Source organism: Chelonoidis abingdonii, chromosome 1 (assembly GCF_003597395.2).
Source record: "Chelonoidis abingdonii isolate Lonesome George chromosome 1, CheloAbing_2.0, whole genome shotgun sequence".
Taxonomy (NCBI): domain Eukaryota; kingdom Metazoa; phylum Chordata; order Testudines; family Testudinidae; genus Chelonoidis; species Chelonoidis abingdonii.
Genome location: NC_133769.1, coordinates 53,346,595 through 53,360,885, shown reverse-complemented (window position 1 = coordinate 53,360,885; position 14,291 = coordinate 53,346,595). Strand labels below are relative to the sequence as shown.

At 40.7% G+C, this 14,291-nt stretch overlaps 1 protein-coding gene across 2 annotated transcripts in view; it reads left to right on the top strand.

Annotated features, from left to right (window-relative positions):
- The window catches only part of ZNF277 (zinc finger protein 277), an 85,058-nt gene extending 72,420 nt beyond the window's left edge, over positions 1–12,638 (top strand). For both annotated transcript variants that reach the window (XM_075065587.1, XM_032782927.2), the window contains 5 exons: positions 7,872–7,939; positions 9,315–9,411; positions 9,929–9,971; positions 10,569–10,743; positions 12,277–12,638. In XM_075065587.1, coding sequence (XP_074921688.1) covers positions 7,872–7,939; positions 9,315–9,411; positions 9,929–9,971; positions 10,569–10,743; positions 12,277–12,460 — 567 coding nt within the window. In that variant the 3' untranslated portion in view covers positions 12,461–12,638. The remainder of the gene's footprint in view (positions 1–7,871; positions 7,940–9,314; positions 9,412–9,928; positions 9,972–10,568; positions 10,744–12,276) is intronic.
- The last annotated feature ends 1,653 nt before the right edge of the window (positions 12,639–14,291 follow it).

Below are 14,291 nucleotides of genomic sequence, written 5' to 3'. Positions count from 1 at the left end.
TTGTTTATTTGTCTGCCCTTTTCTGATGTGCCAGATTCTTTTTTATGTGACTGTTTATCATCTGATCTGGCCCTTACATTATCCTCTTCCGTCCTTTGTTCCTGACTATAACCTGGAGATTCTCTATCTCAGACTGCCCCAGCCCTGAGCCCGCTCCCGCACTCCAAACCCCTTGGCCCCAGCCCAGAGCTTCCTCCTGCATCTCAAGCCCCTCATCCCCAGCCCCACCCCAGACCCCGCACCGCCAGCCAAAGCCCTCACTCCCTCCTGCACCCCAAATCCCTGCCCCAGCCCCGAGCCTGCTCCCGCACTCCAAACCCTTTGGCCCCAGCCCAGAGACTCTTCCTGCACCCCGAGCCCCTCATTGCCAGCTCCACCCCAGATCCCACACTCCAAAAGCCAAAGCCCTCACCCCCTCCTGCATCCCAACTCCGTGTCCCAGGCTGACGCCCCCTTCCAGACCCCGAACTCCTCATTTCTGGCGCCACCCCAGAGCCTAGGGGAAGCCTAGCACTCTAAAAATAGCTGTGTAGACAGTGCTTTGAAGTTGCAGCTTAGGCTAGACCTTGGACTTCAAAACCCACCCCCTTCTCTTGGCCTCAGAGCCTGAGTGCCAGCCTGAGCTGTAACTTCAAAGTGCTATCTATGCAGCTATTTTTAGAGTGCTAATGCAAGCCCCAGTAACATAAGTGTGTAGCTCAGGCTGGGAAGCTCGCTGCTGTGGATTGTGTAGACACACCCTGTGTCACCTGGCTTTCTAGGTGAAAGGATAACAAAAAAGTACAGATATTTAAAAAAAAAAAAAAAAAAAAACCTCTGAAACGTGTAAATCAGTTTACTGTAAAATATGTAACAAATGACATACTAGTGTAGGATGGTATAAAGGTTTCCTTTAGCATCAGTCTGAAGTGTTAGAACGTCTCCTACGCTGGGAAGGGTGCTTGCACTCTTAATATCCTCTGGTGCCTTTTTAGTTATTTTTACACAGAGGAGGCAATGAGATTAAAGAGAATGCAGACTGTAACACATACAGTGGGGTTTCAGTGGATTACCCTGTACTCATGAAGACATAATGTTAGTTCCTACTGCGCACATTTGGACCATGGTAATAGTGTTAATGTGATGAAGCTGTTTTTGAGTTGATTCCAGGTTCAGCACCAGAAGCTAAAGCTGCCCAGGGCCTGTTTTCCATAATGACATAACACATTGCTGTTCCTCAGCTTTTTGCATTGTTTGTCTGTAGAGATGTTTAACTGTTTAAGACAAGCCATATTAAGCTTTTCTGGTTTCTCATCCCTGGTGAAAGCTCTTTCCCTTTGCTGTACTTGAAATGTCCAGGAGAGTCACAGCTTTCAATAGCTAGCAGAATGTGGCTATTACATGTCTGTCATTCATTACAGAGCATTGCTTGACATAAAAATGTGTGGCTTCCGGTTAAATGTGACTTGGTTTTTGGGATGGGTTTTTTTGTTCTGTTTAATAGACAAACTAGAGAGTTTTCAGAATGAAACAGCAAATACCTTATCTTTCCAAATGTCAGTTCTGTGAAGCTTAGTTTTGTAAAAATGGGTCTTTACTAGTGAACACCATTATAATCTCGTTTTAATCTACAGCCCTTTTTAAATACACACAATAAACCTTTGGAAATGGTAGCTGGATCTTAACCTATTTACACAGAAACCTATGTATATGTTGTAATTAAAGGTATTTCTTTTTAAAACAGACTTGTATCTGTGTCTCTGCTCTTATAATTCTGCTTTATATATAAAACCTCACAGAGCACTGTGTTAAGTAGTCTTTATAGTTATAGTCAGGCCAGGGCTGGAGATTTTTTTTGTTTTTGTGGGGTATTTTAAATAGCTCTTTTTGTTCACATATATTGAGACCTTTTATTGAATTGCCTCACAAACTTCAGGCCTATTCCTGCTCCCATTGAAGTCAGTGGCAAAACTCCCATTGACTTCAGTTGGAGCAGGAACATATCCTTTGTTTTTCCGAATTATGCTTTTTGGCTTCATTAGCATTTATAGCATAATTAATTATGAAGATCTCCTTTCTGAACTGAGACATTGCATTTTATGGCTGGCTTCTTCTGTATGTTCGTCCTTCCCTGCCTTAAGTAGCCTACTTGACATTGCTGGGAATTATGTAAATGTAGAGTCATGTGTCAATAAGTCATCTTCTGATTTACCAAGAATCCTTAGATGTCTGACATCACTTAAAAGTGGCTTTTGTTGTGCTGCCTCGATAATTAATCACATATTCTGTTGAGTTGTGCTTTGTAGGTTACTATACAGTAGTACACGTGCTCTTTAGTTATGTAAGGATAGATGTTTTTCTTGAAACCTCATTATCTATGTAATTTCAGCCCTAAGCAACAATCAAAAGATTATTTATGATGTATTTAATATTCCCGTTGCATTAGGGTGGGATTTTCAAAAGATAGGAGACTCAGGCTCACAAATCCCATTGAAAATCAAGGGCTTCTGAGTCATTTAGTTATGTTTCAAAATCCCAGAGGCCCCCTTTAAGATCAGGGACTCTGTAGGCATTATATGAGCACATTAGATAAGGCTCCTGCTCCAAAGAGCTTACAGTGTAAACAGACAAGACTAACAAGTGATCAGACAACCTGGAAACATCACATCACAGTGTATAGTCTTTTTTTAAAAAGGATTTTCCCCAGAAGCTTTTCCACTCCAATTCCCCTTACTTCTGTCCCCATTGCTCAGTCTGCCCTTTCCATAATAATGTTTGGGTCCAGTGGAGAGGGGGAAACACTGACAGTTGGATGGTGTCTGTTCTTACAGAGCCTGGCCCAAAGCCCGTAATTTAGGACCACAGAATGGCAGTAGGCAGTCTTGCTGCTTCCTCCTCCGCCCTGAAGGGGGTTGAGGGCACTGTCTTTAGGATCTGGGTCACAGCCAGTCTGGCAGATCCTTCCCCTTTGTCTGTCCATTGGAGTGTGGCCAGGAGGACTTGAAATACTGAGCATGCACGTCCCTAATCAATTACACATTTCATTTTAAATTGGCAGATTATAGGCCACAGAGTAGATCCCTGCATGAGACTATTTTTTAATACCACTCCCATCTGCTCCCACTATTACGGTAGCTGGTCCTGTGGGACCCACGGGATCCCAATCCTGCTGCAGGGTTTACACTAGTCCCAGGCAGAGGCGCTATCATAGAGTATAGCAATGGCACTATAATGAATGGGTTTATTTTCAAATTGTAAAAACTTGCTGAAATGTGTACATGTTTCTCTCACAGGAATTTTATTTTTAAAGTTATTTTTGATACATTTTTTTAAAAGAGTAAACCAATCTTTTTTTCTTGTGGCCAAACTGCAAATAATAGTTACCCTGTATGTTTTGTTTTCTTACTACTTGCTGGCTGAGCTTGGGAAGCTCTTGTGCTCAACTTGATGGCATTTCTCTGTCTGTAATGTGATAACTTTTGAACACCACATCCAGTCAAATCCAAAATTTCAGGGAATGTTCTAGGCATCAGTGACCAGACCTGATTGATTTGAGGGGAAATCGGAAGACCAGAAGGGGGGAAATAGGATGAAACCTCTGCCAGCCACAACTAGTTGATAGCATCCATTTACCACTTCCTTCCTAACACTCCTCCTATCTCATCTCTTGTCTCTTCTCCCAATATAATTTAACATGTTGACACAGTGAATGACTTATCTCCCAAACGGAGAGAAGAATTATGGTGGGTCTGGGGTGGGTATGTTGTATGCACACAGCCTATGGCATTGGGGAGAAAGTGGTGGGGTCACACAGACCCTGGACAGGCAGGAGGTTGGGGGACCCTGATATGGAGAAAAGGAGAAAAGGGGGCACATAAGGCCTCTAACATGGGGAGTATGAGGGTCAGACAGCCCTTATCATGGGAAAAAGTGGGTAGAGAGAGGGTAATGAGGGCTCACACAGAGCCCCTGCCATGGGGGGAGAATACAAAACCATGGAATGGATGAAGGAACGAACGTGAAGGTATACAGAAGGCTAGGTGGGGAGAAGTTGGGAGACCCCAGTATGGGGGGTCAGGGGAATAGGAGTACACATAGAATCCCTGCCATGAGGGGGATAGTAGGGGACCCTGGAATGGGGGAAGGGGACACACTCAACCTCCAATGTGGGGAGAAGAATGGGGAAATCTGGTATGGGAAAAGGGGGGCACGCAGAGCTTAGCATGCAGATGAAGAAGGGACTAAAGGGCTCCATTTCCATGTTTCTTAGGAGCTGCACATCTAGGAAAGGTGCCTGCCATGCAGAGTTCCACTAGTGTGGTTTCAGAAGCCCTGGATGCCAGGTGACAGCTTCTGTAAGCCCTCCAAGCCAGTGCTTCGGCCCCTTCTCCTCATGATGCTGCATGCTCCCTCAGCTAGGCACACAGTCGCACATCTGTGGAAGTCTGAAAGTGAAAGGCAATGGCAGGAAAATCCATCTTTATGGATTCATGCTGTATCTTGGGAAGAGGGAATATTAAAATATGCAGCCACTTTTGTCTCCGGAACTCATTTTACATAGAGCCTTAAAGGTCACCTGTAAAGGAAGTTTCAAAAACTATTCTTGTTTGGGTTTTTGTTTGTTTAGTTTTGGTTTTGGGGGCTGGGAAGGGTGGGTCTTCTTTGTGGTATAATAAAAGGCCTGCTGTTTTAAAACATGTATTTTGTACTTTTTGAACTATTAATAATGTTAAGTCTAGCTTTTCCCCTGGCTTTGCACAAAAGAAAAAAGGTGTATAGAGGTCTCAGGAGATATTTATAGAATTCTCACATCTTAGATGAAGAGGCAGGGATATTGAATTTTTTTTAAGACATGCTTTGTGCTAGATGCTCAGTAGACACTAGAATTTAGATGGGCACACAAGCCAAAAAAAAAAAAAAAGGATTTTTAACAATCTAACTAAAAGTCCCTTCCCCAAAGTCTCTTGGTTCTTATGATATTGTAGTTTCACTACTTCACCACTCACCAGGGAAGATCAGACCTGAATTTTTTATGTAAAAAAGCTAGCCATCAACCAACCAACCAACCAACCAAAAAAAAAAAAAGCCCCTCTTATGTACTTTGCCTTCTGTGTAAACATCACAAAGAAACAAAAGCTTGAGCCCATTTATTTTCCCCTTCCCCTTTTTGCAGTTCATATTTAACCAAAAGGTAAAGCTTGATTTTTTTTTTCCCCGTTTCTTTTGAAGATGCTCTCTTGTGCCCATAGATTTCAAGGTAGTGGGGAAGAAAACTTGTGAAAACATCTGTTAATTTTGCAATCATGAGCTGCTATGCTGTCATTACAGGCTGTGGTGTTGGCAGCCACAGTTTCCATAGGAAATGGTGGTGTGCAGCTGTGACAACGTGTGGGGAGAGGTGTTAATAGCTGCACATTATCTTAGAAGAAGGGTGACATTAATGAGTCTCCACTGTGACTTGGAAAGTTTACACACTAGAGCGGAACATCTCTGAATTAATTATGGAATCTTCATTCTGTAAGTGGTAATGGCATCACGTTAAGGGCTATCAGAGATGTTTGTGTGTGCTCCATTTACCTGATAGATTGTAACAGCTTTGGAAATTCTCATTAAACTGTTAAATGATGAATATTTTTATTATTTTTTTATTTTATTTTATAAATAAAACCACATTGATGATAATAGCATTTGTTACCAGGGTATACTTAATAATGAATATCTTTATTAGAGTGACTGAGTATTTTAATAGAGGGAACAGGACGTGTTCAAATATTTAGGCTCCCTGTTTAAAAGTTTCCCGTATGTATCTGAGATGTGTCAAAAAGTTAGGGCCAATATAATTAAATATGATATGTGTATAAACCACAAGTGTAAAAAGTATGAGTACAAAACAACTATGGTACTTAAGTTGTTGGTTCTGGTTTACTTTTGAAGGTAGCAACACTTTCAGGGAAAGAAACACTAAAGAGAGAAAGTTAAAGGATGATTGTTGGGATATAGAACAGTGGTCTTCAGCCAAGGACTGGCTCTATAATTTATTGTTTATATTTCAGTAGCACCTAGTGGTCTCGACTAAAATTGGAGCCCCATTGTGCTAGGCAGTGTGCAAACTAAATGGCAGGCAATCTTTTTGCTGAAGAGTTTAAGATCCAAATAGACAACACAAAAAGGAGGAAGAGAATGGGAGTGAAGTGACTTGGTCAAGGTCACACATCTAGTCCAAGGCAGAGCTGAGAATAGAACCAAGGTCCCAACCCTGTGCCCTAACCCTTGGATCCCACTGCCCCTCTCCAATACTCTACAGTCAGGTCTACATTATAACTGTTTGCTGGCATCCCTATGTTAGTCAGGGATGTGAAGAGGTGTGATCCCTGACCAACACAGCTGTGTGAGCAGAAGTCCCTAGACTGAGTTACACCAGCAAAACTGTACTTTTGCTGGTATAGCTGCTTATTTCACTCAGGCCTGGTCTACACTATCAGGGTAAAGACGACCTAAGTTACGCTACTCCAGCCACATGAATAACGTAGCTGGAGGCCATGTAGCTTAGTTTGACTTACCGCAGTGTCTATACTGCGCTGGGTTGACGGGAGACACTCTCCTATTGACTTACATTACTCTTCTCCTTCGGGTGGAGTACCAGAGTCAACGGGAGAGCGATCTGCAGTTGATTTAGCGGGTCTTCACTACACCCGCTAAATTGACCTCCGCTGCATTGGTTGCAGCAATGTCAATCCCTGTAGACGTGGCCTTAGGAGTGTGGGGAATAAGCTTTACCAGCACAGTTTTCTCAGTATAAGCTGCATCTGCACTAGGAGCATCTACACCTGCAAAGCGCTCCTAGCATAGTCGCTCTGGAGGGGACCATATGTCTGATCATGACACTGTTCCCTGTTCCTATTGCTAGGTCATATGAGTGCAGTACTGATTAAAGTCGTGGTCCTCAAGCTGCCAGATGTTCAATGCAAGTGTCAGGCAGTGTACTGAGCAAGTGGGCACATATATGTGGGAACTTCTCAACCACCTATAGGGCCCTCCACCCCTTTCTTTATGCAGGAAGAAACCAGAAGGGGTGACAATGTTGCATCAATACTTGATGTGTGGAGTCATGACTGTTTTGCTAGAAGCTGGAAATGGGTGACAGGAGAGGGATCACTTGATGATTACCTGTTCTGTTCATTCCCTCTGAAGCACCTGGCGTTGGCCACTGTTGAAGACAGGATACTAGGCTAGATGGACCTTTGGTCTGACCCAGTATGGCCATTCTTATGTTCTTGTGACACTTTTGCCATGATTGCATTGTGACACCCATCAGATGATGAAGTGGTCCTCCAATGGTTAAAGATTGAGTACCATTGTGTTAGTGCATTTTGCAGCACATCTCACTTACAGTCATGATGTTGATTTGTTCCTGTGTAAGCAATATATCAGAAAATAGAGTTCTTTTCATAATATTCACAGCATTGAGGAGGGGCAGGACTTGGTAAAAAATTAAAATCTTCAGACAGCTCTAGTACTGGAAGTTGTCTGTTGTGATGTACTCCTCTCTTCAGAGATCCAAAAGGCCTTCTAGTAAGTTGGTGGAATTGGAAACCATGTGTATGCATGGAAGGTCAGCTTTGACCTATTGTGTGTAAATGTAAATCTCTAGGCAAACATGACTTTCCTTTAAATTGGGGACCTCTCACTCATTTTTTGTTATGAATAAGGTGAATAAAGTTATGTTTAAAAGAATTATGCATGTAACAACATTACTTTAAATCCACAAACATATAAGAGTAAATCCAAACTAAGATGTTGACTGTGACTTAAGAAGTTTTACATTTATTCAGTTGTTTCTTAACATGTGGCACCTGTGTGGAAGTTACTTTTCCTTTATCTTGCATTTCCAGGAATTTGGAAAGTCCTGGGAGGAAGTTCAATCAGAAGATGACCGAGAATTGCTAGATAACGTGGAAGAGTAAGAGTTATATAGCCATTTTATGGAAGTTAAGAGTTTAATGGGGAGTTTGTGCTCAGTATACAATTTGAAAAGACTCACAACATAGTCAAATCAAGCTCAGTTTTCATCAGAACATTTAATCAAAGGCACTTCCGAGCCACATTTAGTCTTTCAACCCCAAGCTGTTTTGACTGCAAAACTGTTCAAAGGAAGGTCATCCCCCTCTTTTTCTTAATACTCAGAAATGGCTGAATTGCTTTTCATTTATTGGAGCTGGGGAAATGCTCAACCCTACTTACATGAATAAGAAAATCATTAATAGGTAGGAAGCATTTTCTAGTGGTTAAAGCACAGGACTGGGCTTCAAGACTACTGATGGTTGTTCCTGGTTTTGCCTGTGATTTGAGCTTCAGTTTACCTACATGTAAAACAAGGGTATAATAATACTTTTCTACCCACATAGCTGTTGTGAATCTTGATGAATCAGCATAGGTAAAGTACTCTGAAATCCTTAGGTGAAAGCTCTGTATAAGTACTAAGTATTATTATTTGAGAGTTATCACTACAGGTCTGGATGTAACTTATTGCTTAAATAAAATGCGTGTGCACTTGCACTAAATGTAACAGAAACAAGAATCTGTTCTGTGGAGTAATAATGTTTGATAGGTACATAAAATTGAGAAGACTCCAGCTGCCTGTCTTTTGTGTCTTCTGTTGGTATATGAAAAGATTAGCGAGGCACAGTAGGGTGTGAAAGACTTTATGAAAATATACAGTTAAAAAGCAATTTGCCGTGGCTTACCAGATTCGATTTACTAAAGCATTACAGAATTTGTCTGCACTGCTATTCACTGCACTGTCAGGGCCCTAACTGTAAATGGAGTTAATTGTGCAGCAGTTCAGAGCCCCAGTAGCCTAAGGAGGAGCTCTAGTACTTCTCTTCAGGGAAGTTCACTAGAGTAGTGGCTCAAACAGGTTCTGAGAGCCGAATTCCAGCAAGACTGTATATTCATTTTTGGCTATATTTTGCGCTCAGAGTAGCCATATTGAAGTCAGTAGAGTTACTCTGAATCTACAATACTGTAACTAAAAGCCAAATCTGACCTTCTGATAAACTTTACCTTTATACTTTTTAGTCAAGGGGCTAAATTCTACCAATTTAGTAGCATATTAGCATGCTGGTCCATAACTAGGGCTTCTAGGTGCTATAATAATAGAATTAATAATAAATCCAAACTCTGGTAACTCAACTGAAGAAAAATGACTTACTCTGTACTTACATTAGTTCAGTGAGATGAAAATTTGGCTCACACTTTCACATCAGCTATCTTTCAAAAAAAGAAGTCTCTTCAGGCTCTTTCCAATTAAACAAACACCTTGTCTCCTTCATCAGAGACTGGTCTGACTGGGAAGAGCATCCTGTCTGTGCAGTTTGCCTGTTTTGTGAAAAGCAAGCAGACACTACTGAAAAATTATGTCTCCACATGAAGGTAAAGCACAAATATGTTTAAATCACATTTGATTTATCAGTTTGAAGTGAACAGGAGGATTGTGGTAGTGCTGTTGAGATCAGGTCTTCTGTTGCATTATGAATACAACATGCATTCAGAATTATGCAAAATGCAATCGTAGAATGGCCATTTTAGTGCAGAACACGGTCACTGCATCTCCAGTGTCTACTTTATGGAAAACTCATTGGAGCCAAGTTTTACAATGAGAATGTGAATCACCATCTCTGGGAAGTTTGCATGGTAAGATGATAGAGGCAGCAAAAAATTTTGTTAACTACAGTGATTTGCTGACTTACCATTTATTACAGTTAAACATGCTACAAAATTGAAACTTAGATGTTAAACAGAGAATGGTAATTAAACTACCACATACAAAAATTTCTGGCAAACCCAAATCTATCTATCTGTGTTAGCCTGACTATATAAAAATTGATCTGCTTTCAACTTGGAATACCAGAAGTAGTGGTAATAATAATAAGCTATGTTTTTTTTCCAGGAAGCACATGGATTCGACTTTCTTAAAATAAAGACAGAGCACGGTGAGTAAGAGATGCTGTAATTGTCAGCATCTGTCATTAGTCTGGGAAAACCACAGTATAAGAATACTGGAAAACAACTGCATCACTTTAATTTTTTCAGATTTTAACTTTTCCTTTATGGAAATGCTGCTTTGCCAGCTGACAAAGGACAGCCCAGTCTATTCTATTTTTTGGAACTGCTGGTAATACTTTCCATGAAATAGCTCTACTAGGGTATTTGATATTTTCTCTTGAAATTTGGAGTTCTTTCATGGAATAACTTCTGCAGATCCCCAATCGAAGGGTCTAAGACTCTTCCACAAGCCCATTTCAATCATTATTTCAAAAATGCTATTGCGGTTCCTTCCACTTTACATAACAGGAAGCAGAGTGCACCCTGAGCCCAAAGCCATAGGGCTCTGTGCCACGCAGTGAAGGGAAACAAAGTGTCCTTAATTTTTAAGCTGTATTACTGACCAATTCTGCTTCAGCTACAAGAAAGCATACAGGAATAAACTTTTGCTGCGCCTGTGTATGCCTTCAGTAAAATTCCTTTGCATTACAAGTGTTTCTTTGTATTTTGTATCTCTTAAGTTGTTGTTTTCTGCCATTTGCCAGGTTTGAAGTTTTATCAGCAAGTGAAGTTAGTGAACTTCATCAGAAGGGAAATCCACCAGTGTCGATGTTACAACTGCAAGGAGATGTTTCAGTCTAAGACTGAATTAATAAATCACATGGAAATTACCAAACACATTACATTCCTGCCAACCAAGTCTACGTGGGATCAACCACAGTACGTGCTAACTTGTGTTTTTCCTCCAGCATTTATGTTCCTATTTGATACTGCCCCACAGGAGTATGGTCTGAAAGCTCCATTCTGTGGCAATACTATGGTACCCAGAACTACCTAGCTCTTTGCAGGCCCAAGTGATGGTATGAGCACAATTGCAAGCTGTCTCAGGCCTATCCAAAACTGTAAGTCCCTACACTGTGTGAAACTAGAGCGGCTTTGGCACAGACTGCTGTCCCAGATGCCTCAACACTGTGTTGCCATAGTTTGGGACAACATGCTACACAAGAAGAACGAACTGGCTAAATTAAACACTTACTTCCTTTAGTCTTTATGTGGCTCTTATAAAATACACTAGCAACCTGACTTTTCAAATACTCTGTTCCGCTTTATGCTTTATAACGCCCGTCTCAGAAAGCCAGCAGATTCATGCCCCCTAGAAGTCTGCTTAAAAATGGCTTAATTGCCCAAAACATCTTCAGGGGCTCTACTGGGAGCCATAGAATTCTGGACTCTTACGTTAGAACTATGTGGCTGTATCTGTACGTAAAATGCTGTAGCACTTCAGTGCAGATATTCACTCCAGCAATGGAAGGGTTCTCCCTTCACTATAGTTAAGCTGGGTTGATGGAAGAATTCTTCCGTCAACTTATCACCCTCTACACCAGGGATTAGGTCAGCTTAACTATGTTACTCAGAGGTGTGGGTTTTTCAAACCCTGGGGTGATGTAGCTTGGTCAACCTAACTTCATCATACTGACTCTGGTTGTGATGGGGTACAGTTGACACAACAACTTAGCTTCCACTAGGATGCTGTTTTCTTACCTGCTTCCTTTCCTCTTGCTCAGACAGCTGCAACAATAACCCCAGCCTGTGCCTTCTACCAGGCAATGGAGTGCTGAGCAACAACAACAAAAAAAAAAGTATTGCGTTTTTTTTTTGTTTGGTTGGTTTTTTCCAATACAAAGTGTCAAGGGAAGGAAAAAAATTGAGGTTTTACTCTCAAGAATCCAACTGTGCTGTGATAAGGGTATAACCGCCCTTTAAAACCAGAGCACAAGAAAATACATAATGAAAACAACTAAAAAGTAATATTTCCCTGCAGAATCCTTTAGGGTAGGGATAGCAAATCTGGCAGAAATCTCTATAATGAGGCACTGGCTTTGTCCCATGGGATCTGTAAAAAGCTTGCAGCAATTGTGAACAAGTGTCTAGCTGTTTGGTATACATAGCATAATATGCTATGACTGACCATTTGTGGTCCAGTGAGTCAGACTTCTTGCCTGATTTAAATGTGACACTACACCATACTTGATGGCATTTCTCTATTTGTCTGTATGCAGCATGATAACTTTGGAATGCTGCATCCGATCAATTCCAAAACTTCAGGGGGTGCTCAGTGGGCAGAACCTTATTGATTGAAATCCAGAAAAGCCTGATTTCCATTAAAGTCAGGCTCACAGCACTCAGCCTACATGTGCAATGCAATGTGTGACCCTCTAGTAATATTTTATTCTTAAATTTTGTCGCTTTCAGGTATTATTTTCCTACCTATGAAAATGATACACTCCTATGTACACTGTCAGACAGTGAAGATGAACTGACAGCCAAGGATCAAAGCGAAGATGTCCCTGTCATTAGTGAAGATCTTTCCGACCTAGAGGCTCTGAGACAAAGCAGTGTTTTAAACCAACTTCTGCGTGAAGAGAACTCCGATTAATGGAAGCCTAAACATTGAGAGAGAGATTTACTAATCTTCAGGCATTCTACCTGCAAGACTAAAAGGAAAATCTGATCTCACCTACATGCGAGTATGATTTAGCCCATGATTGCTATAAACACACTGATTGTAAATGAATTGAAATACCAAATAAAGAAAATAGGCAATAAAAAACATACGTAAACTTGTATTTTTTCTTGATTGTTGCTGCTTTGTTTTTAAACTCATGCTGTGTTTTTTCTCCGTTTAATTCTCAGTAGCATATTGTCTATTTGCACAGTTTTATTTTATCTGAACATCTACTATATAGCAATACGTGGTGGCTGGCATTTGATGAGCATCTGGTGCTAGAGATGAGAGAGCTCAGACCACCATATGAAGAATGAATGAAGCTTTGCTATGTTATATATTTTGCGAGAAGTCATATGGGAAAAAAAAATTGACTTCAATTTGAATCCTAATCACAGAATTATTCTTTAAAACAAATGCCTATATTTAACTTCAGATAGAGATCATTTTTCACCTTTAAGATCTAATTTCATCACTAGTACATCTCAAGGTTTTTACTTTACAATCTTGGGTTCGTATCCTGAAAACTGCAAACTTGTTTGTCTGTGTGGAGTCCCAGCAACTTCAGTAGGGCTCTGCATGAGCCCGAGCATATGTGGAGGTGCTTGCAAGATCAGGGCCTTGACTTATATTTGTAATGAGGACCATCTTGGTTGTTATCGGGGATTTCAAGAATTAAAAACATGAGTCTCTTCAGCATGAGCTAAAGTTCTGTAGCTGAGGGCTGTAACAGACTCACACATCATCTATACCTGAGGCAGTGTGGGTATAATATGCACGAAACCAGAGGCTGGCAACCTTTCAGAAGTGCTGTGCCGAGTCTTTATTTATTCATTCTAATTTAAGGTTCCGTGTGCCAATAATACATTTTAATGTTTTTAGAAGGTCTCTTTCTATAAGTCTAATATATATATAACTAAACTATCGTATGTAAAGTAAAAAATGTTTTTAAAATGTTTAAGAAGCTTCATTTAAAATTAAATTAAAATGCAGAGCCCCCTGGACTGGTGGCCCAGACCCAGGCAGTATGAGTATTACTGAAAAACAGGTCGCATGCCCCCTTTGGCACGCATGCCATAGGTTGCCTACCCCTGCACTAAACAGTGGGTTACATAGTATGTCAATAGCTTTTCAAAAGCCTCTTTTACTTTCTTTGATTCTGTAATCCAAAGTCTAAGGTTTTTCCCTAATTGTGGATATCTAGGCTTACGTATAAGATTTCTTTAGCTATTTTAAAATGAAAATCAAGAGTCCGTCTGGCTCACTGTTAGAATCATGAAAAATGCTATTTCCATTCTTCAGTTGCAAACTTGCTACTTGCTCATAGTAATTATGGCTCTACAGTTCTTTCAGTTATGTGAAAATGAATTAGTGTAACAAAAGCAACATACAAATCTTACTTGACATATGATTAATGAAGACAAGCCTATTAAATGCAAGAAGGTACTGATGCATCATTATGGTTTGAGAATTTAAATGTGCAAGTCAAGAAATCCAATTATGGTTCACATACCCAGTGGACAATTGCAGGTGTTTAGGGATTTGAAATCAGTGGGAACTAGGTGTCTGAGATTCTAGGCCTTAGCCTCTCTGTGCCTCAGAGCCACATTTTACAGACAGGGATAATAGCACTTCCCTACCTCACAGGGGTTTTTGTGAGGGTAATTACATTAATGATGATGAGGTGTTCAAATACTAGTGTAATGGGGGCCATAGGAAGTACCATAAATACTCTTCTCCCTTGCACATATGCAACATTTTG